This window comes from Bombyx mori, chromosome 25, assembly GCF_030269925.1.
Source record: "Bombyx mori chromosome 25, ASM3026992v2".
NCBI classification, from domain to species: domain Eukaryota; kingdom Metazoa; phylum Arthropoda; class Insecta; order Lepidoptera; family Bombycidae; genus Bombyx; species Bombyx mori.
The window spans coordinates 9,841,939-9,864,707 of NC_085131.1; the positions used below are offsets into that span (position 1 = coordinate 9,841,939).

General features: G+C 35.9%; 2 protein-coding genes across 4 annotated transcripts in view; both read right to left on the reverse strand.

Moving 5' to 3' along the window:
• Positions 1 to 6,833, reverse strand: part of LOC101740039 (serine/threonine-protein phosphatase 2A 56 kDa regulatory subunit delta isoform) — a 56,197-nt gene extending 49,364 nt beyond the window's left edge. The window contains exons 1-2 of the mRNA XM_038020336.2: positions 6,698 to 6,833; positions 6,409 to 6,462 (exon numbers count right to left, since the gene is read on the reverse strand). Coding sequence (XP_037876264.1) covers positions 6,409 to 6,462; positions 6,698 to 6,715 — 72 coding nt within the window. The 5' untranslated portion in view covers positions 6,716 to 6,833. The remainder of the gene's footprint in view (positions 1 to 6,408; positions 6,463 to 6,697) is intronic.
• Positions 6,834 to 14,030: 7,197 nt separating this feature from the next.
• Positions 14,031 to 22,040, reverse strand: LOC101739807 (dynein regulatory complex protein 9). Of its 3 annotated transcripts, XM_062676189.1 has the most exons (10): positions 21,802 to 21,948; positions 21,025 to 21,199; positions 19,905 to 20,017; positions 19,719 to 19,789; positions 19,473 to 19,641; positions 18,739 to 18,885; positions 18,010 to 18,115; positions 15,778 to 15,972; positions 15,164 to 15,295; positions 14,031 to 14,352 (listed from the first exon to the last, which is right to left on the reverse strand). In XM_062676189.1, the coding sequence occupies exons 3-10, from the start codon at positions 19,970 to 19,972 to the stop codon at positions 14,161 to 14,163; spliced, it is 1,080 nt and encodes a 359-aa protein (XP_062532173.1). In that variant the 5' UTR covers positions 19,973 to 20,017; positions 21,025 to 21,199; positions 21,802 to 21,948; the 3' UTR covers positions 14,031 to 14,160. The 3 variants fall into 3 exon arrangements, with proteins under 3 accessions (XP_062532173.1, XP_004921801.1, XP_021202609.1); XM_004921744.4 differs by lacking the exon at positions 21,025 to 21,199 and having other exon boundaries at positions 21,802 to 22,039; XM_021346934.3 differs by lacking the exons at positions 15,778 to 15,972; positions 21,025 to 21,199 and having other exon boundaries at positions 21,802 to 22,040.
• Positions 22,041 to 22,769: the final 729 nt, after the last annotated feature.

Sequence of the window (22,769 nt, forward strand, 5' to 3'; positions counted from 1 at the left end):
CACCCTTCTACGATCAACCCTTATTTTTAATTTGCTAATTAAAAACTTTAAAATATTTTGCGAGAATTTTGTTTTTATTTTGTCATGACGTAGAATAATAAAATTCATATTACTCTGAAATTTTCACCCCTCTACGATCAACCCCTATATTTTATTTGTTAACTTTAATTTTTTTGGCAAGATTTTCATTTTTATTTTCATTTTATCATGAATTAAAATAAAAAATCTGATGTTACTCTCAATTTTTCATCCCTCTATGATCAACCCCTTTTTTATTTGTTAATTATAAACTTTAATTTTTTTGTCAAGTTTTTTATTTTGTTTTGTCATTACTTAAAATTAAAAAAAAATCATATTAATCTCAATTTTCACTCTTATACGATCAACCCCTATTTTTCCATCCCGATTAATATTTTTTTTATTCTATGCACAAATCCGCAATAAGGTTGCAAGATGGCAATCAAATATTATAATTGTAGTACGATAAATTCTTATTCAGAGTTTATAATTTCAAGTTCCTTTAATTTATGTTTTTTAAATTGAATTTGATCTCCCGCCCTCGCCGGTCGACTACTGATCAACTATCAATCGATCAGCTATCCCCGCCAGGTGTCGCCAGGATGAAGACGAAGCCGGTCTCCTGTCTTACTTACTCACTATACATCATAGATTATACACTTAATATATTTGAGAGCTATACAATACTATACATTTTTCAGCTATGTTTTTTTGGTTTTATTTGTGTATAAATAGTATGTTCAGTAGGTCTGAGAATCGGCTACTATCTATTTTTCATACCCCTAAGTGAAAAGGGTTGTCCACCCCAAACATTTATTTTTATTTTTATTTTTTGGATATTTTTTTTTTGTTTATAATGAGGTATTATGTTTTTTTTTTCTACAGTAGAATTTCCCTAGAAATCTTATTTAAGGCAACACAACGTTTGCCGGGTCAGCTAGTAAACTATATTTTTTATGAATAATTTCAAGTAAACCTTATCAATAAAATAGTCCCATAAGAAATTTCGATATAAAACCTTTAGTTTTATAAAGTCGATATCGTGGACAACAACCTTCCTTTAATGAGAATATTTATTCAACGTGTATTTTTTGTTTTTGTGCAATTACAATCAAACAACAATTTATAGCACTAAAATTTAAATTGATTTTTGTTATTCGCGTAAAACTTGTCTTGTCGATGATAAAACGTAAGAAATATTAAACGCCTTGAGAAATACCTCTGTGACAAGTTTATAAACGAAAATAGACGATCTTGACTGTGATCAGTTTTAGGTCAGCGGCGCCTCAACTGTTCGCATGGCGTACATTGCCTCATCACTAAATATCCGGCACATTTATGTATAGGTCGTGTTATATTATATCAACCGATACGTATACTGGTAGTAGGACCTCTTGTGAGTCAGCACGAGTAGGTACCACCACCCTGCCTATTTCTGCCGTGAAGCAGTTATGTGTTTCGGTTTGAATGGGTGGGGTGGGGTTGTAACTATACTTGAGATCTTAGAACTTATATCTCAAGGTGGGTGGCGCATTTACGTTGTAGGTGTCTAGGGGCTCCGGCAACCACTTAACACCAGGTGGGCTGTGAGCTCGTCCACCCATCTAAGCAATAAAAAAAACGTAGTTTAAGAAACCATAATCCACGCGATGGAATGGAAATAATTATAGGGGTCCTTAATCCTCTTATTTTGTCTGTTTGTGCAATATTATGCACGTGTTCGCAGTTAGGAGTGACATGTCTGAACGAGACGGATCTCTGTCTCTTGAAAAAGATACACTATTGATTAAGTGCGGCTTTGGAATGAGCTCCCCTCTACGGTGATTCCCGAGTGCTATTACATGACCTCAAGCGAGGCTTGTCGACAGTACTAACGGCTTGGCTTTGCCCCTGGCATTTCTGACGTCTATGAGCGATGGTAACCACACACCATCAGGTGGATGATATGCTCGTCTGCCTATAAGGGATATAAAAAAGGAACGTGTGTTTTGTTCCTTATACGAAACCTAGTTTCGGTGTGCCCATCTGAATTGACGAGTTTCGAAAACATCTTTTTTTCCTACCTAAGCTGAGAACCTTGAGAGGCTATTTCAGCGTAACCTTAACTAGTAGGTGAGCTCACGGGGCTCAAACCTGACGACGTTGCTAACACGAACCCTAGCAAGAGTCGTGCTTCGCAGAATCTACCACCAGATCGGAAACGCGACCCACTGAGAAGATCCGGCGAGAAACTCAGTGGACTGTGTCTGTGGGTTATTTTCTCGCGACTTACAAGCGACGGGTTCGACGAGAACGATGACCAGAGTCGAGAGTACTAACGGCTTGACTTTGCCCCTGGCATTGCTGACGTCTATGAGCGATGGTAACCACACACCATGAGGTGGTTGATATGCTCGTCTGTCTACAAGGGAAATAATCAAGGAACGTGTGTGTTGTCACTTAAATGAAACCTAGTTTCGGTGTGCCAAAGCTCACCTGACGACAGTTTACCGGATTAATTACTAATCGTGTTGGAGGAAGTTTTAATGTACTTTTATTATGTAAGCAATAAAAATTACATCGCCAATTTATAGTAGTATTTTTACGGTTCACCGGATCGTAGGCAATCCCCGCGGTTCAAGGACATCAACAGCTCACAAGCCGGCCGCTGTTTACCGAATGGTACTTTGTATGTAGACAACAGAGTAAAAATCAATTAATAGCAGTTCTATACACACATTCTAAAACAGTTTCTTCACAAAACCCGAATTTGAGTGTATTTAATTTAATCGTTTAATTATAGAGAGAAACATCATACTTCGACGTTAAAAAAAAATTCTATTAAGATATTTTTATATTAATTATTATATTAATTTATATTAATAAAAAAGAACCTTTAATGGTTTTTTTTTTTGGTATGGCATTTGATGTAGTAAGTATGCATTTATATAAACATGTATCGTTTAGTTATAGAAAGAGTAATAAATCATACTTCGATGTGATCAGTCGTTTGAATTCCTTAGTCCCGTCCTTATAAACCACAATAACATATCAATCAAGTTTTAATAACGACTTGAAACACAACAAAGCCTCAAGCGATTACACACTGTCAAAATCAATACGCAGTGCGAATTCTATAGACAAATATTTAACAAAAAATTAACAAGCTTACGAGACAGCGTAATGCGTCACCGTAAATAAGACTATTTTAAATGATCTAAGGTCACACAGAAACTCTTATCAGATAATCCAGTCAGACTGTCAGTTACAGCTTTCATTTTTACATTGAAGAGAGGCATATTAAAATGTATAATCAGCGAGCCTTGAGTACGCAGCTAGCTAGAAACGTTATCTGGATTTTGTTAGAAGCTTAAAGGGAATGATCCTGTTTAATTCTACTGCACACAACGACTATGTGCCTCGCATGGTCGAGTGTGATAGTGAAAGTAAGCAGATAACGAATCGCTCTAGTATTACAAACGAAATTAGAAAAAAATATTTACGAACATGAAGCGATTAGCTTAATATAAATATGCTTACGAAGGCGATCGATTGACCCGCACGATACATAAAATATTTCAAACTAAAGCCTATCCGGGTTTAGTAGCAGCCTGTTTATCGCAATTCAACCATTTTTCAAATTAAAAACATTTATATCTCTCGAATTTTATTACACCAGACAGATAATTTATAAAATTTACAAATCTAGGTAACCGCGTGCGTGCAATGTACTTATGCAATGTACGAAATTTAAACTTACTGAATTGCAGGTACGGGTACCTAATGGCAAGGCCGTAGCCCTGACCGGTAGGCGCCTACAGCCGTCTAGTCAATTTCTAGGGCGCAGTAGTCATGTGTTCCGATTTGAAAGACAGTAGACGTAATAATACAATTAAAATTTAGATTTTAGATTTCGTAGAGAGAAGCGGCGCTTACACTTTGGCGACATGATCTTCGGCAACTACGTAACACAGAGCGAGCTATAAGCTCGACTGTACGTACAACAAACAGCAATAAAAAAAAACAGAATTATTATTTAATTAAAAGTTAAATTCATAATGAAATACGTCATTATTTACATGATTTTTAAAAAAAATTTTTAAAATCAAGGTTCTTTATAAAATGATGTATTTTTTAATGAAATCGATTTGGATGTAATAATTTGTTTAATATTGAATTCTCAAGCTTTCCACTAAACACAGACCGAATATTTCTTGAAATTTCAGCACGCAACGCTACTTGCGACTACTGACGTTCGCGCCGTGTAACTGCGGGAGGTGCCAAATCTTGATGTTTCATCTAAACAGCACTATTTACATGTCATATGATAAAACACTCATATGTGATGATAATGCAGTTTGTTTTATAAGATAATTTAAAAAGAAACATGCCTTAATTTGACATTATGCTACTGAACTAAAAATTCTTTGAAATATTTAGGAGTGTTTTATTCTGGTAAGCAGTATTTAATTTATATGGTTTATGTATACATGTAGAGAGTATCTCACGACATGAGAACCCTTTCATCGTAGCCGCTGGAAACTACATACCCGACCCAGTAGACCGAATGGTAAACCGTCGACGTCGCCCAAAGCACGTCATTACGGATCCTCCTGATCCATTAACGGTGCTTTTAGGCACCACAAGCACCAGTCACGGTCCTCGTCGAACCCGTCGCTTGCGACGAAGGGCTCGACGAGCGAACTAACCCATAGACACAACCCACTGAGTTTCTCGCCAGATCTTCTCAGTGGGTCGCGTTTCCGATCCGGTGGTAGATTCTGCGAAGCACTGCTCTTGCTAGGGTCAGTGTTAGTAACTCTCCGGTTGAGCCCGCGAGCTCACCTGGAAACGTTAGGGCGAAGCTGAAATAGCCTCTCAAGGCTATCAGCATAGGTAGGAATAAAAAAATAATAGAATATGAGAATTTGGCATGTATTTTTATGACAAACTCGGTCAGTTCATTTTTATCTTTCTACTAATTGTTATAATGAGGTACCTAATGTACTTTAAGGGTATTTAAGAAGTATTACAAGATTATGACTACATACACGATTGACTATCTATACATGAACCATTGCTGTGCCATTTCCATAAAGGCTAGAGCAACACAGGTGTTTAAAAAAAGTGAATACATTAGACTAATGTTGGGATTATCAATTTAAAAAAAAAAATGCCGTATATATATACATAGCTGTATATATATGCCAATCCAGAAGAACTCCAGTAAACCAAAAAACACAAGTCACCAATACTAAGACTTTGTCAAATGATTTTTATATTTTTCCATTTGAACATATTAGAAATAATGTATTAGATTCTGCTGAAATCTATATAAAAAAACTGGCTTAAAACTGTTCGGGTTCCAATGACTTGCACCTAATAACATAAAAACGGTAATTCAGAAACAAGCCTTTCCGTTTATAATAAGCTCTGACTTGGCAGGTTTATGTGAATTTGCAGGCTCACACTTATTAGAGTGCTGGGACTAGAAATTGTAATAAAGATCAATTTATGGACTGCGGAGTACTGTTGTACTGAATGATTACTTGACAAAAAGTTCCTTCATAATGTGGCATTGTATTAACAATAATAAGTGGCATTGTGTTACAAATTGTTATCTATTTTACTTGGTAAAAGAATGCAACTTTGCAAGTTCAGTTGTTTTTTTAATAAACATGTTTACAAATCCTTATTCAATGTTCCTGGATGTATATATTTTACACCTTATCATCACATTAAATTGGGTCTGTAACATTAGAGAAAATGAGAATACATAGGCTCATTATAAATGAATATTATAAAATCAGCAATAAGTATTATGTCATTTCATTTGGTATAGATTGTTTCAAACATAATATGTGAATTTAAAGTTCAGAATGATTACAAGTTTAAATATGGATTATACAAGATCAAAAATTAACATACATATTTTATATGAACAATTTTGTTAATATATATCTTGAAGGATTTGAATGTATTGTAAATATGAATATTTTATGTGAATATCAGGAAGAGCATGTTGCTACACATGATTTACGGCCCATTAATAGTTGGTTTAGTTTAACCTCGGTATTTTAAAAATAGCTACAAGAAATTATGACAGCAAAGTTATGGAAATATTCAAGATTATAAACATCTATTTTTTCTGTTGCTTGGAATTTATTTTATAAAGCATTTGCAGGAATTACTGATATATGAGTGAAAAACCCGATTTAGCAATGGGCACACTAAAAATAGGATAATATAAAAATAATCGAATTTCCACTGGCAATTAAATGTATAATTTACAATTAGAATATAAAGTAAATTTATATGTATTTGTTTTAATAAAACTATTGTATGAACATTACCAACATCCAATACAAACGTAACAGGAATAATGTTGCACATTAATATAAACATTCTTACCTCGGCTTCAGTATCTCCGTTTCTAGCTTTTTCTACTTTAGTCTTCATCGCCTCCTGTGAATAGCAGCGTCCACTTTAACTTCGTAATAACACAAATTGTTCTTTAAACACTTTACTATAAATTTCCACTAATTTATTCAGAACCGCATACCATCAAACAACTGACATGGCATTGTATTAAACGGCTAGAGTTTACGCCGACTTTGAATTGCTATCATAAATTGTTTTTAAACTTTATTATAGTCCCTAAACTTTGTATTTAAGGACTTCTCAGCCAAGTATAACTCACCTTTTCTTTTTTCGGCATACTAAAAATAAAAATAAATTAGTAAATAAAGCTAAAATTACAACTTTTTATCAACATTAACATCGCGTGGATAGTTTACATTTTAGTTGTCAAATACTTTATTCTGATTGGTTGAGCTAGTCACGTGATTTCATTGACGTTGCAAATAGGGTCGGACATAAAACAAAATGTCTTATTCGTTGTTTTTCTCTTGTAGTCGATTTTTTTTCATCCAAAAACAGATTTCCGTTGCAGATAATTTTCGATATCTTTTAATTCAACATATTTTATTAGTAATAATAATAATAATATAACTCTTTATTTAACACCATACAGAGTAAGCTAATAAAACAAATAAAAGTCCGTGATATAAATTGGCGGCCTTATCGCTGAAAGCGATCTCTTCCAGGCAACCTTGCAGGGAGAGGAATAAGTGAACTGGACGGTGCTATATATTAATAAACTTACATAAAAATATATATGTACTTATATACACATGTGAAAAATAAATACAATATAAGATAGACTTACATACGATTAAATAGTATCATGATTACATGTCCGTTTTTCATCTTTCCAAATCAATCAAAATCTACTAATATGATTATACTATATTCATACTAAGCAACTAAAAACCTTTCCTTTTTCTTCGAACTAACTCACAATTCTACTTCCCAATCATTTTCTTCATAAACTAAATGATTCAATTAATATATTAATTATCGAATTATTATGTTAAAAACAAATTTAACATTTGTAATGTTAAATCGTTTTCAGACGATGACGTTTTTGTTGGTCTACCATTATGTATCAGTTTTACGAGTAGCGTGTTTTCTTTTTACTGCAAATATATAGTAAAAGTTAATCGTAAATTTATTTAATGTGTAGCGTAATTTTAATGAGAAAAATTGGTGAGTGAAATGAAATTTAGGTAGCGGATGAAATTCCCTTCTTTTGAATTTTATTACAATAAAATACATCCAAACAAGCCCAAGCAACAAGTCAAACTAATCATAGCAAGTTAAAAACAATGTTATATAGTAATAGTATAATATAGAATAGAACATAGTAGTAAGAGTAACAGATAATTTCTTCACATTCATTCATTTATTTCTTAATATTGCACCAACACCAAAGTTTCTCAACGGAAATGCCAATTGCCAACAGAAAAAAATAAAGTTAAGCTTAATTCAATCTAATTGGTTGAATTTGGCTCTGAACATTTTTCTTGATTTTCTTTCTTCATTTTTTTTTGAGAGCTTTTTTTATTTTGAAAGGCGTACTTTTGGAAGGGCCTCTATGAATACAACGTAACAGAGAACATTTTATTAATCTACTCTCTACGGAAACGAATCTACCGCCAGTTGTAGCTTGGTTTTCTGGTTGCAATTAGGGGTCCCTACAGATATCGTAATCAATAGTTTAAAGATGGTAAATTAGAATTAATCTTCGTGGGATAATACTTATATTGAATCATCCTCACTTAAATGATCGTGACGTCACGAAATACTGGCCATTCTATATACGCATGTATTTTTATTTGAGAATAACGTGCTCAACTGGTAGGTTTATTCGTTTTAATCTTTTCAACATTCTTTTTTTTTTTTCCTTTCTTTCTGGCTTTTGTTACTTAGATTAAAGTACAATTTTGCCAACGTCGGGTAGTGGAGGTATCAACATAATTATGCTAGAACATTTACATAACATTTACAGGCGTGAACTGAAAATAGAGTTACCTATTTAGTTTTACAATTTTTGTATTTATTTTAACAGTTAGTAGGAACTACAATTTTATATTATTAGTGTCTATGAAAGAAGCAAGCGAGTAGACTACCTTTTTACTGGGGAATGTTAATAGGAAGTTCATGTTGATGGGGAAGGGGATTATGTTTTTTAATAAAGTATATAGGGAATCACAATTATTGTTAAGAATGCAGTTGAAGAATATATGATCCACCGTACCTTCCTCGGATCCACAGTCGCATATTGCTGTATTTCTTACTTTGAATTTGTACAGCTGGACAGGAGAGCAAACGTGACCCAGTCGCATTCTGATAAGAATGCTAATGGTACTTTTGTTAAGATTTCTGTACTTAAAAAACCATGGGGAATGGGGTATTGATGGTTGGATTATAGAATACTTATACTTAAAAGATTCCCATTGTATGCTCCAGTCACGGAATAGAGTTTTCTTAGCAATACTTAATATATCAGTCATTGTATTATAAAAAAAAATGTTATCACCATGCAATGTAGCCTTTTTTGCCAAATCATCTGCATACTCACTTCCTTTAATGCCGACATGAGCAGGAACCCATGCTAGTTCAACAATGATATTACTGTTATGGCATCTAAGAAGGCATTCCTTTATTTTACAAATAATATGGTTATGGATGCAAGTTTTAAAAGGGTGACCGGAAATGGCCTGTAAGGCACTTAGAGAGTCTGTGAATATTACTGAAGGGTTGATTGATTTTTCCAGAATATGAGTAATGCAGCTTAGAATAGCTATACATTCTCCACTAAAAACACTTGCCTCGACAGGTAATTTATGTAAACTCCAAACTTTAGTGGTTGCATTAAGAAAAGCAGCGCCCACATTGCTATTCGAATTCAATTTTGATGCATCAGTGTAAAATGTATACCAGCCAGGCCATTTCTCATTAACAGTATTTAAGAAATTAGAGTTAATATCAAAGTTTTCATCTAAGCCAATATCTTGTACAATTTTAGGGACGTGGCAGAGAGCATTGAACGCTGTCTCATAAATTGGTAGCACATCAGATTGTACAGCTGGTGCTGAGAGGCATGTTATTTTTTCTAAGCTTCTAAGAAGGCAGGGCCAATTTTTATTTCTCCAATATTTTGAGTGCATGTAGGTTTTGAGTGAAATGAGTTTAGTAAGTACGAGGTTAGACTTTATGTGGGATACTTTGAATAAGAAGCGATCTGCTAGGTATTGACGTCTTAAATGTAAAGGTGGATCAACACTTTCGACCTGCAATGCACGATTGGGAGACGATTTCATGGCCCCCAAAACAACCCGCAGGGCTTTTACTTGTATTTTATCCAAACGTGATAAAGTTTTTTTATCGCATGGTTCTAACATAATTGAGCCAAAGTCTAATATACTGCGGATTAAAGCGTTATATAGTAGTTTCTGAGAGTATGGGTGGGCCCCCCACCAAGTTCCCGAGAGAGTCCTCAATAAGTTTATATTCTTTTCACATTTGTCAACTACCGTATCGACATGAGCTGTCCGTTTAAGATGCGAGTCTAGAGTTAAACCGAGGAACCTAACAGTATTACAGATAGGAATAAACTCATCTCTGTATTTTACTGTGACAGGTGGGATATTTTTTTTCCTTGAGAATATAGCTACAGAGCTTTTGTGGGCTAAGATTTCCAAATCATGTTCTTCTATCCAGGTTCCGATAGATATCAGGCATTTGGTTAAAACAGATGCTGCCACAGGAATGCTCTTATGAGATGTGTAGATGCACATGTCATCAGCGTATTGGATCATTTGGCAATTACCTGTTAGTTTTCTGTGAATATCATGAGTGAAGATATTAAATAGTATCGGGCTTAATACTGACCCTTGGGGTAGGCCTTTCCAAACGTTCCTTCTATCTGTAAGTGATCCGTTGAGGAGTAGATGAATCTTACGATCATTTAACATATTGCATATAAATTGTACCAACTTGCAAGGTAAACTCAGCTGTAGCAGCTTGCTTCTGAGTACTGAAATTGGGACGTTATCATATGCAGCGGAAATATCGATAAAAGCAGCTACAACAGAAGCATTCGAAGAGAAGGCACTACGAATATCAGTGGTCAAAATAGAGTGGCAGTCTGTAACACTTTTACCTTTACGGAATCCAAATTGTACAGATGGTAATATTTTTTGGTTTTCCATATACCAGTGTAGTCTATTTTTAATTAAATGTTCTGCTGATTTACTTATAGTAGAAGAGAGAGCTATGGGTCTATATGAAGTATGTTCATTAGGGTCTTTGTGTTGTTTCAAAACAGGGATAATAATTTGGTCTTTCCAAGAACTAGGAACAGAGCCTAAGCAGTACATGTGGTTGATGAGAGAGAGAAAATATTTAAGTGGCTTCGTTGGGGAGCGTTTCAAAAAGGAATAAGGGATGGAGCCGTATCCGGTAACTTTTGGAGGATAAATAATAACTCCTGGAAAGAAAACGGCTCGGAGAGCACGTCATCTTGAGGTCTGGTAATTTGGAAGGATGAGTTTCCAAGAGAAGGGGGTGCATAAGGAGGTGCGAGTTTATTGAGGAAATCGTATTTCCATTCATCGACATTAGAATTTGGCGATTGCGTTGTATTTTTAGCCGATCTATATCGCTTCACAGATTTCCAAACTGTCGAGGAAGGGGTACGCGGGGAGACGTTCTTACAAAAGTCCCTCCAACTCAGGGCCTTTTTCTTAGAAAATTCACGCTTACAGTGCGCGTGCTTGTGTTCTTCGCAGGTTAATAAAATTATCTAAGGTCATTGAATTTACAAATGTGGCTTCCAGAGAACGTCGAAGTTTAACTAAATCTGAACATTCATGGTCCCACCAAGGAGGTGAGGGTAATTTATTTGATGCCCTTTTTATGGGTATTGATTTAATTCCTGCCTCATGGAGTGTTGCAATAAATTGATTATAACATGTTTCGACATTGCTGAAATTTACAACTGGTAACTGTTCGATTGCTAAGTTTAAGCAATGGCTAAAAAAATCCCAGTCAGCATTAGCAAGGTTATATCTGACATGTGTTGAAGGTACAGTATATGGGCTGCCACTAATTCTACCAGGAAAAGATACAATTATAGGGGCGTGATCACTGCCATAGGTGTAACATTCTATATTCCATGAAAGTAAGGAACCGAGTGAACTAGAGCAGAATGAGAGATCAATAGCGGAAGGGTTCTGAATCGGTGAGGTCCTACGGGTAGGCCTACCGTCATTTAGGATGACGAGATCGCAATCGTCTGTCATTTCTATTAGTTTCTTCCCCGGTGCATCAGAAGATATGGAACCTCAGATACGGTGATGACAGTTGAAATCACCTAAAATTATTTTAGGCGAAGGAAGAGTGTCTAATGCTATCTTCAGATTGTTTATAGTGGAAACCAAAGGGTGTGGTAGGTAGATGCTTATAATAGTAATCCATGATGAATTTATATAGATCTTTGCGGCAACGATGTATCCATTTTCTACAGGTGGACTGGAGAGTCTGACATACTTGATGCTAGTTTTAATGAGCAGCGCTGCTCCATCCCATCCCTCGTGCCTGTCGTGTCTCAAACAAGCATATCTTGGGACAGTGAATCTTGTGGAGGGCTTAAGCCATGTCTCAGAAAGAGCTATACCTATGGGATTATATTTATTAACAAGGTATAAAAGATCGCTTTTATTCCGTGTTACACTCCTCGTGTTCCATTGAAGTATCTGGTCCATTAATGTGTAGTAAAAGTTGATTTAACAGATTCATTTTTTCGGCAACGTTGGACGGTAAAGACAAAGTTTTTGATGTAATATTAGTAAGATTAAACAGTAAAGAGTCCAAAAGCTCTATGACTTTTGAAATAGCTATATCAGGAGGAGTGGAATTATGGGCTTTTTTTTGAACTAGCGCACAGCCATTTTGGGGTGTTGGAATTGTAAAACTGTGAATGAGTTCAGAATGGGTTTTTTGGTCGTAACCTGACTGTAGTTAAGTTTTGGGTCTGGGTTTCAGAAAGACGGTCTTTTTGTAAGAAATGGGGTGGGTGTTATCTTGTGTAGCTTGGTCTAACAGGTTTAGATGGTGACGAGAAGGGGGTTGTTTTACTACGTCAGCATAAGGTCGTCTGATGGGTGCTAAGCGTTTTGAGGCTTCTTGGAATGATATGTTTTCGGCGGACATAAGTGATTTAATTTGATATTGTCGCATGTATTCCGGGCACGTTTTGTCAAGGGCTGAGTGATTAGCATGGCAAAAGGCGCAACACATAGCATCGGGAGCGACATTGCATTTCTCTGCAGGATGGTCCTCTGAACACTTGTGGCACCGAATTTTCGACCTACATTGAACTTGTACATGTCCATACCTACAGCATTTGTAACATTGGACTACCGGATATTTATAAGATTCGACAACAAGGCTATTATGGAACAGAAAGGTGTTATGAGGTAATTTTTGACCATCAAAAGTTAAGACAACAGTTTCGCTGGGTCTCCACTCCGTGGTACCTTCTGAGCGAACTTTGTAATTCAGACGTCTTGCCTTCATTACTTTTCCGTAACCATGCGGTGTTTCAATAAACTCCGTTATTTCTTCATTTGAAAGTTCCGTACATATTCCTCTAACAATTCCAATACGAGTAATATTGAAAGTGGGTATAAATGCTTTATGGCCTTTCTCTTTTAACAGGGAGTAATTATGAAAATCATTTGCTCCCTGGGCTGTAGAAAATTCTATCGATACACGGTTTCTACCAATCCGCTTAATACCACCGTTTTTCAGAGATTGTACTTTATTCTTATATAAAAATTGTCCGAATTTAACTGGGTGGAGGGAAACCGGTGATGCCGGATCTTCGGTTACTCTAGAAACATGAACTATATAAGGTCCCTGATCTGTGTCGGCATATGGTCTATAGTACGAATTTAATCCACCTTTAGTGGATGCATTTTTAAAAGTATCAATTTTGGAGAGTTTTTTGGAAGCCAGCTAGCTCATCTGCATTGTTATCATATGTTTTACGTTTTCGGGGGGTACTTGTAACTAGGTCAACTGACATGGTTTCATTATAATTAGATGGTGAGGGTAGGTTGTCAATATCAGACTGGGCACTTAACGTTGGATATGATGGTGAGTTAACAGAACCGTTTTCTAAACTAATATCTATGCCTGGGTCAGGCGGTTCATTAGGTACAGAATCCATGACAAATATTTATCTCTATGTGTAACTCATAGAAATAAAAATTTGTTTTCAATTTGTATTAAAAACAATTCTGTACAGTAGACTTACTTACTAAATATTATTCAAAAAATATATATTTACAACTTACTGACACCGTTGATTATGCAAAACAGACAAAGAAACACAAACATGCAACAAAAACTATAAAACAACAGGTATAAAAAGAAAGAATACAAAAAAAAAAAGAATATTAAAGGAAAAAGATATTCGTTAGCAACAAATACGTGATACCCGCACTGACGCTGTCTATCGAATCTCTTTCAACATTCTTAATATTTAAAATTGAATTTCACAATAATTAGGATAAGTCAATCAGTAATCAACGATCAAAATGATAAAAGTAAAAAAAACGAGATAAGGAAGTGGAATTATAATTAAAAATTACATTTAATATGTAAGAAAAACATAAGAGAATTAAGTAAAATTGTAACAATAGTAACGTTTTTACAATGCATACGCAAGAAAACGTTATAAACGGATGAATTTTATTTCTTCTTGCGTCCCCTCCTCTTTCTGCCTACTCTGTAAGGGCCTAAGCGGCGTCTTACAAGCAAGCCACGCCACCACGCTTGTACAATTATAGCAGACTTTGTCATGTTCTCGCGGTAAATACGAGCCTTTTCGCGTTCTTCTTTGAAATTAATCCATTGTTTCATTAGTAGATCATGCTTTTCAATCTATAAAAACAATTAATTTTTAAGGGATCAAATATTCACATAATATCACAACATGAATGGTCGAAGTCTCAGTGGCATTTAAATAAAGATTAAAATACCATTTTAAAAAAAACGCCGGTGGCCCGGAGGCCTTTCCAGTTTCACCATGACAAGTGGGCGAGCCTCAGCCAGGAGGGGTGGGATTAGCTAACAGCTGCCCGAGATCCACCGAAGGAGACTTAACAATTCAAGCGCAGCTACTTCGGGAAAGAACCTACTTACTACCGGATCGGTATCGCGACTCGCTGAGAAGATTCGGCGAGAAGCTCAGCGGACTGATGCATGGGTTAGGTTGCACGTCGAACTCTTTTCCGAGTTCGACAAGTACGGTTGTGTGATTGGTTTGTGTTTGAACCAAACAGGCGTCAGGACCACAGAGTACAGTCACATGACAAGACGGTAATGCATCCTATTTCTACCGTGAAGCAGTAATGTCTTTCGACTTGAAGGGTGGGGTAGCCGTTGTAACTATACTTGAGACCTTAGAACTTATATCTCAAGGTGGGTGGCGCATTTACGTTGTAGATGTCTATGGGCTCCAGTAACCACTTAACACCAGGTGGGCTGTGAGCTCGCCCACCCATTTAAGCAATAAAAAAAAGAACCCGTACGGATTTATAACGCGCCTTATCACAAATAATCTAAATTAGAGTACGACGTGTATTTTTAATAATGTTCTTACTAGAACCATTAGTCTAAAACAAAACTAGTTCAAACTTAGTCTAGTGCAAAGGCTAAAATTGGTTTTTATCAATTAAAATTGCAAACCCACCGTATTTTCGAAATTAATTCGTTTGTCACGCATATCCTGGTAGTGATTCTTTTTCCTCTGCATATCTATGTCGATGCCCTCCATGTCTCGATCGTACTTACTCATCCATTTTTCAATTTTTTCCAAAGTTTCCTGGGAATTCGTTTTAAAACGATAAATTAAACTTACATGACTGCAGCCCGTTCTGATATCAAGTTTGCAAGATGCATATTTTACAGTTAAGTCATAGTTTGCAGTAGTGCTACTTGTGGTAGGACCTCATGTGAGTGCGCGGGCAGGTACCACCACCCTGCCTATTTCTGCCGTGAAGCAGTAATGCGTTTCGGTTTGAAGGGCGGGGCAGCCGTTGTGACTATAATGAGACCTTAGAACTCATATCTCAAGGTGGATAGCGCATTTACGTCGTAGATGTCTATGGGTTCCAGTAACCACTTAACACCAGGTGGGCTGTAGCTCGTCCCCTCATCTAAGCAATAAAAAAAAAGTTGATACTATTGTTCCTTTCTATTAGTTGCCGATGTTCATGAGCGACGGTGAGCACATGCAATCAGTATCAGCATCAGTCCCATGCTCATCTGTTTGCCTGAAGCGTTTGGCTGCAAACATTTTCTTACATTTATGGTTATATTGGTTAATAGTTCAACTTCAGAATGTATTCTTTGCTCGTGTTCGATCTTGAGCTTGTATTGTTCGATTGTTTCAATACAAGAATTTTCCGCTTCGTTAATAACCTCTAGGTGTTGTTCGGTTCTAGCCACTTGCCAATTATCCACGTAACGGCTTGAGCATTCCGAATCCAGTACAGAATCCTACAAGAATTAATCTACATATATATCTATATATATAAAAATGAATTGCTGTTCGTTAGTCTCGCTAAAACTCGAGAACGGCTGGACCGATTTGACTAATTTTGGTCTTTAATTATTTGTGGAAGTCCAGAGAAGGTTTAGAAGGTGAATAAATATGAAAATGGTCGGAATCATTTTATTATGAAAAAAAAAAATGTTTTTCCTTTGATGTGACCCCCGTCGGACGGATTCATTTTGATTGTTTTAAGTTTATTTTATACAAAAGTTTAGGTCTTTTATTTATCGATTGAGGCACTACAAAGTCTGCCGGGTCAGCTAGTATCTTATAAAACCCTTTATCGTTTCATCATAAAATATTATAATATCGTGGGGTATATCTTAGTTTAAGCGACATTTTTGCAATTTCACAGGAGAAGCTTTTAAAGTTTAAAATTCGAAAAAAGTATCACAACAAAAAACTTGTTCAGCTATTTGAATGGGGTAAACTTAATTCAATTTCAATTAAAAATATCGAAGTGCTGATATTAATTACCAAATAAAACAAACCTTTAGTTACAAAGATACATTTCGTGTAGGTATTTAGCGAAATGTCGCTTAAACTAAATAGCCTTCCACGTCTCAACGTATTAGTTATATATGCTAATATTATCATAAATAGCAACAGTTTGTTGAAAATAAACATTGTTATTCTTTAAAATAATAATTACATATATTTTTGTAATTTTTTTTTTGTAAACGTAGCCTATACCTAACGTGACCATACGTCCCGTTTTGGGCGGGATTGTCCCGGTTTCAGGCTGTCCGTCCCGCTGTCCCCAACGAGAACAAAAATGTCCCGCTTTCATTTATTTGTTGTGCATGTGTGTGTTTATTAGAAGCTTACCGAATACTTACTTATCTCAAATCCAAATTGTATTACAAAATACATACTAAAGTAACTCTAATTTTGCTGTAGAAAAGTAGTTTTTTGTTGCGAAATTATTTATAAATATTATTTTAAGGGCAAGTTGGTGTAAGAATTAAGATGTCAGTGAGAGTAAGATACCATAATAAATTATTTCAAGTCATATTTTAAACCATATTTTTTATTTTGCTCTTAAATATTACATTTTACCCCGACGTATCCTATATATGTGTTTATTTATATACGAAATTTCGTAGGCATCCCGCTTTGACACGAAAAAAAATATGGTCACGTTACCTATACCCATACTTATTTGTTTAAACAGAGCATGCTAGAGTGCGATATTTATTATTCATAATTATTTTATCTGTATGTAAATACAATAAAAGATATGTTGTTAAAATATCTAAACGCTCTGGCTGTTTAACGTCAGCTAGACCTTGAAACTTGTTAACCCATTTATGCAATAAAAAAAAAAACGATATCTTAAAGTGTCAAGTGATGATGATCAAATTTCCATCAATAGGCGAAAATTGGTACGTGCATTTATAAAGTAAACAAATTTATGTTTAATGTGTGCAGAAAATAAATCGATTTCATCATTCGAGTATAGCTTCTAATTTGGAACTAAAGGACCGAAAGTGGATAAATAGCTCAAGAGCTAGCAAAAATTTTGCAGTCTGGCCGAATGTTTGGGAGGCGACATATTAACTTTAAAATTTTCCAATAATCTTCTTGAATGCACAATTTTTTTTTATTGATTAGATGGGTGGACGAGCTCACAGTCCACCTGGTGTTAAGTGGTTACTGGATCCCATAGACATATATAACTTAAATGCGCCACCCACCTTGAGATATAAGTTCTAAGGTCTCAAGTATAGTTACAACGGCTGCCCCACCCTTCAAACCGAAACGCATTGCTGCTTCACGGCAGAAATAGGCAGGGTGGTGGTACCTACCCGTGCGGACTCACAAGAGGTCCTACCACCAGTAATTACGCAAATTATAATTTTTGCGGGTTTGATTTTTATTATACGATGTTATTCCTTCACCGTGGGATTTGAACACCGGTGCATCGACTTCTAAAAACAAATTTCTAGTTAGCAAAAGTATCGATAATTTATGTCTCTTACTTCAACCTGACTTTTCAAACTATCAATAGTAACTTCATTGTCGTACAAAACTGTTTTGATGTGATTACGCAGCTGCCTTATTTGTTTAGTGAGTTCACGTCGCTCCCTGAAAAAGGGCAATTTTTAAAGTAATTTTGTTATGGTTTTAATTAGATTTGTTTATGGTAGATAAGAATGAATCAAGCGCATGGAACAGCCGCGACACTATAAAATTTAGATTTAAATCTATGTCTCAAAGTACGTGGTGGAAATGTATCGATATCTATGGGTTCCTTAACAAACACCAGGCGAGCCGGACCCCTGTCACACGCAATAAAAAAGGGGACTCAGTTGAACTATTTGTAGCGAGGTGCAAAGGTGGTTTAAGCCACATTTTCAACTTGTTACACAATCCTATTTACTCTCCTAATCCTAATTACTCCTATTCAGCATTTTCACTGTAATTTTAACAGTTTAGTGAACCAATAGCACTTATCTAACACTTGGGATCTTCTTATTGTGAACATGAAAACACAAGTCAAACAAACTGCCAGACCTCAAGATAGGTATTAATTCGCTTTGTGTGAAATTGTGAACACAAAACTGTACAGTATTCGAACCGTCGGAAATAATATAAAGACAGTAAAAGACGCAAGATCAAACCGTAAAATTAATTTTAGTTATGTCTACGACTCACGGAACCCCAAAAAAATAGTTTAATGAACCGATTTAATTAATTAAGTATCTCACAGTTTGTTCTTCGCTTCATTCTCGGCTAAAGCAATCCGATAGTGTTCTTTGTCGAAAATGCTGTTTAAAAACGATGTCAATGTCTTGTAATTTTTATTAAGCGTCATCTCCACATACAAATCGGTAATGGCGTTAATGATATTTCTCCTGAAAGATATTTATTTTATTATAATACAATGAATACCAAAAAAGCACACCATTCATCGATCATTGGCATTACGCTAGAAATGCCTCGATCAACTAGTGTTGAAAAAAATGTATTACTTTAGTAATTCATTTTTTTTATTGTTCATTATTTATGTTCGTGTAATGCACATTTAAAAAAAAAGGGTTCGCGGAAGACATAGGCCAGGTCACGTAGCCTATCCACATGTAGCAGTTTGCCCACTGAGTTTCTCGCCGGATCTTCTCAGTGAAGACCTTGGAATACTTGAGCAAATAGAATAGCAATACGCAATTTCGAAAAGGGCACATTTCTGAAAATGTAAAATGTTCAGGAAATGAAAAAAAAGCGGATTCTTTTCTAAAGTACTGTAAAATTTTAAATATTAACTTTTGAGATACATTTTATTCTTAATTAGCAATTGAAAATTACTGGAATTGTTATTTTAAACGTATATATATATTTAATTAGATATTTTATATTTGTGAGATATGCCCTTTTCGAAATTGCATATTCAATTACAATGTATGTACATACGTGTAGTCCCGAATGACATTATAACACATTTTACCTGTCAGAATCAAGCTTATATATTTTGTAATTTTCGCATTCCAAATTCTTTGGATCAATATTTTCTAGTTCATCTGCAGTTTTGGGCTGCGCTATTCCAAACTTCAGGGCTCGAAGCAGTTTGATATCAGCCAGCGTTTTTATTATACGTAATTCACTGTTGCATTCGTCTAAATAAACCAAATTATTGATTTGATTGGTGTAAAATTAATAAATACGTTCGTTGCAATTAAAGGGAAAAACATACCAAGTATTCGAATTTGAATAATAGTGTCTTCCAATATAGTCGCAAACATAGATGAAGACATGTATGATAAGCTGAAACATAAGGTTTAATAAATTAACGCCGTACCTAATGTAGTATAGTCTATGATCCAAAGTTCAACGACCGTTTAGGTAACCAAGACAAGTCTAAAAAAACTTTTTTTGTAACCTTGGTTGTGTATACTCTTCAACAGGCATTGTATCTTCTTCAGTTACTGTTATTGTCTCTGGTATCATTTGCAGCAATTGCGACAAAGACCTCTTGTACAAGGAGCTTAGTTCCTGAGAAACAGTTACAGAATTGGTATTTTAAAATGGCGTGGCTAAGAATACTATATTCCTGTGGAGACACACAGACACACCAACCACACTCCAATTGGAACACAAACGAGGCCTAGGTTAAAGAATGGTCAGCCAGATGTATCCCACCTGAACTGTTCGAGCTGAATCCACACTCCCGCCCACCTGGTTTCAAAGAAAAACGCCCAATCTGGTGCATGCTTAACCACCTGAGAACGGGAGTTGGTCACTGTAACCAACTGCGGCAGAGATGGGGCTGGACGGAAAACGAAAGCTGTGAATGCGGATGCCCAGAGCAAACTATACGCCACATTGTCATGGAATGCCCACTAACGAGATTCGCAGGCCAAGTGGAAGATCTCAAAAATGTACAGGAAGCAGCTATAGATTATTTCACAAACTGTAAATTTAAATTATAACCACGCAGTGTAAACGAATGCCATACGATAAATAAATAAAATCTGCGGCGTGATATTGTATGGTTTTATAAACTACTACACGGAATTTAAAAAAGTGCTGATATTTAGCAAATACATACTTATTCATTTACGAGAGCTTACTATTCGTGTGCAAACGTTTAAGTCACTTTTGAATATGAGCGATGGATTAGAACAAATTTAAAATGGGCATGTGGCGGTTTGATTTATTTATTTTTATTGTCGTATAGGCAGATTGGTGGTAGGACCTCTAGTCAGTCCACGCGGGTAGGAACCACCACCCTGCCTATTTCTGCCGTAAAGCAGTAATGCGTTTCGGTTTGAAGGGTGGGGCAGCCGTTGTAACTATTAGAACTTATGTCTCAAGGTGGGTGGCGCATTTACGTCGTAGATGTCTATGGGCTCCAGTAACCACTTCACACCAGGTGGGCTGTGAGCTCGTCCACCCATCTAAGCAATAAAAAAAATAAAAAGACGACCATACGATGACCATATGGTTACCGTCGCTCATGGGCGTCAGCAATACCAAGGGCAGAACAAGCCGCTGCCTACCGTTTAATATTCTCCACAGGCCTCGTTTGAAGAAGGACATGTCATAGCGCTCGGGAAACATCGTGAAGGGGAGCTCAATCCAAAGCCGGATGGTACGTGGCAAAAAAGACCTCTAATGGATCTCTAGTGGAAACGCACTGGGGATGAATGCAGTGGCTCCAGGTAAATTCGTTATCTGTAAAAAAATAGTCGAGCATATCGTATTTTCTGCCGGCTTTTGACTAGTTTTACGGTTTAATCTCGCGTTTTTTATTGTCATTATAATAATATTATTTCAGACTGTGTACTTTACGGTATTCACAGTCATGGACGACTTACTCGTTAAATAATTTTAATTAAGTATATCGTAACTATTATGTTTCTGAGAGAGGTTGTTGATGTTTCTGAGAGAAGTTGGTATTGCAAATTAACGACGGTAGGTTGGAGGTTACTCGAGCGCAATGAAAAGAGTGTTGAACTTAGATCAACCGGCAATGAGATACTTTCGGAATCGACTAGGTCTTACTAGTACTTAGAACACCCGTAATTTCTAAGCAATATTAAAAGGTAAGTATAGCATATTTCATATCTGCTATTTTCTTCAAACACTCCAGTCAGTAACTACAGTGCAGACGTTTGTTTAGTCACCAAACTGATTTTATTCGATCGCTTGGCGACTTTCCACCAGCTTTAGTGTGATATTCAAAATTTTCTCTGTACAAGAAGCAATTGTTGCAAAGCCTAGGAACGTGGATAAATATAATAAATCAAAATAGCTGAATTAAAGATAAATTTAACCTGTTTCTGTGACATTCTCGAACTGTCCGTATAGATTGTGGCGTGGCCCCATTGTTCGCTTACTAGATTTTTAACACGCATCGCCGTCATTTTATATTACTACTAAAGAATACTGCTTATAAAATAATATATCTCCAATTAAATTTAATGCCCCATTGCAATAAATTCTCGATTACAAATGGTGGCAAACCAAAAAAAATTCTGTTAATGCGATTCTTTTTGACGCTGACGCAGTCAATAGTTTCATTTTCATATCTATTATAGACCTTTATAATAGGTTTCATACTTATGTATACTCTAAGGTTTCATACTTCAGTGATATTTACATATTTATTTTAATTTGAGCGCTTAAGACGTTTATGTAAATAGTACACATATTAATGAATTTCTTAGTATTTTTGTTAGAATTCGTGTAAAATAAATTGAAGATGGAATATAGCTAATTGGGTGTCACAAATGAAAAACAAAAAAAACCAAGTCGGTTATCAGCCTAGGCACGCTCTTTAGTTTTGTATCTATTTGATTGGATCATCTCATAGCTATTTTGAAACGCTGCATTAATCAGTGGCAGATTTATCCTAAGGCCTGGTAGGCCCGGGCATAAGGCGGCCAGATTTAGGGGTGGCCCCAATCGTGTCAAGAAATTTATCGTAACATATGGCGAGCGGACTGCACTGCATGGTGCAATCTATACCGCATAAAACTTTTTTTTTTTTAAATTTCTAAATCTGTTTAGATAAAAGTTGGCAATAAAGTAATTTTATTATGTAGTCTATATGGTGGATGCTGAGAAAGGGGCGGCTGATGGCTTGGGGCCTAGGGCGGCCGAGACTGCAAATCCGCCACTGGCATTGAAGTCGTCGTGGCCTAACGAATAAGACGTCCGGTGCATTCGTGTTGAAGCGATGCACCGGTGTTCAAATCCCGCAGGCGGGTACCAATTTTTCTAATGAAATACGTACTCAACA

Coding starts and splice junctions, on each gene's coding strand:
- LOC101739807 (XM_004921744.4), bottom strand. CDS start 21,891: ATGACGGCGATGCGTGTTAAAAATCTAGTAAGCGAACAATGGGGCCAC. Junction 19,642..19,718: donor TATTCAAATTCGAATACTTG/GTATGTTTTTCC, acceptor TGGTTTATTTAG/ACGAATGCAACAGTGAATTA. Junction 18,116..18,738: donor AATGAAGCGAAGAACAAACT/GTGAGATACTTA, acceptor GCCCTTTTTCAG/GGAGCGACGTGAACTCACTA.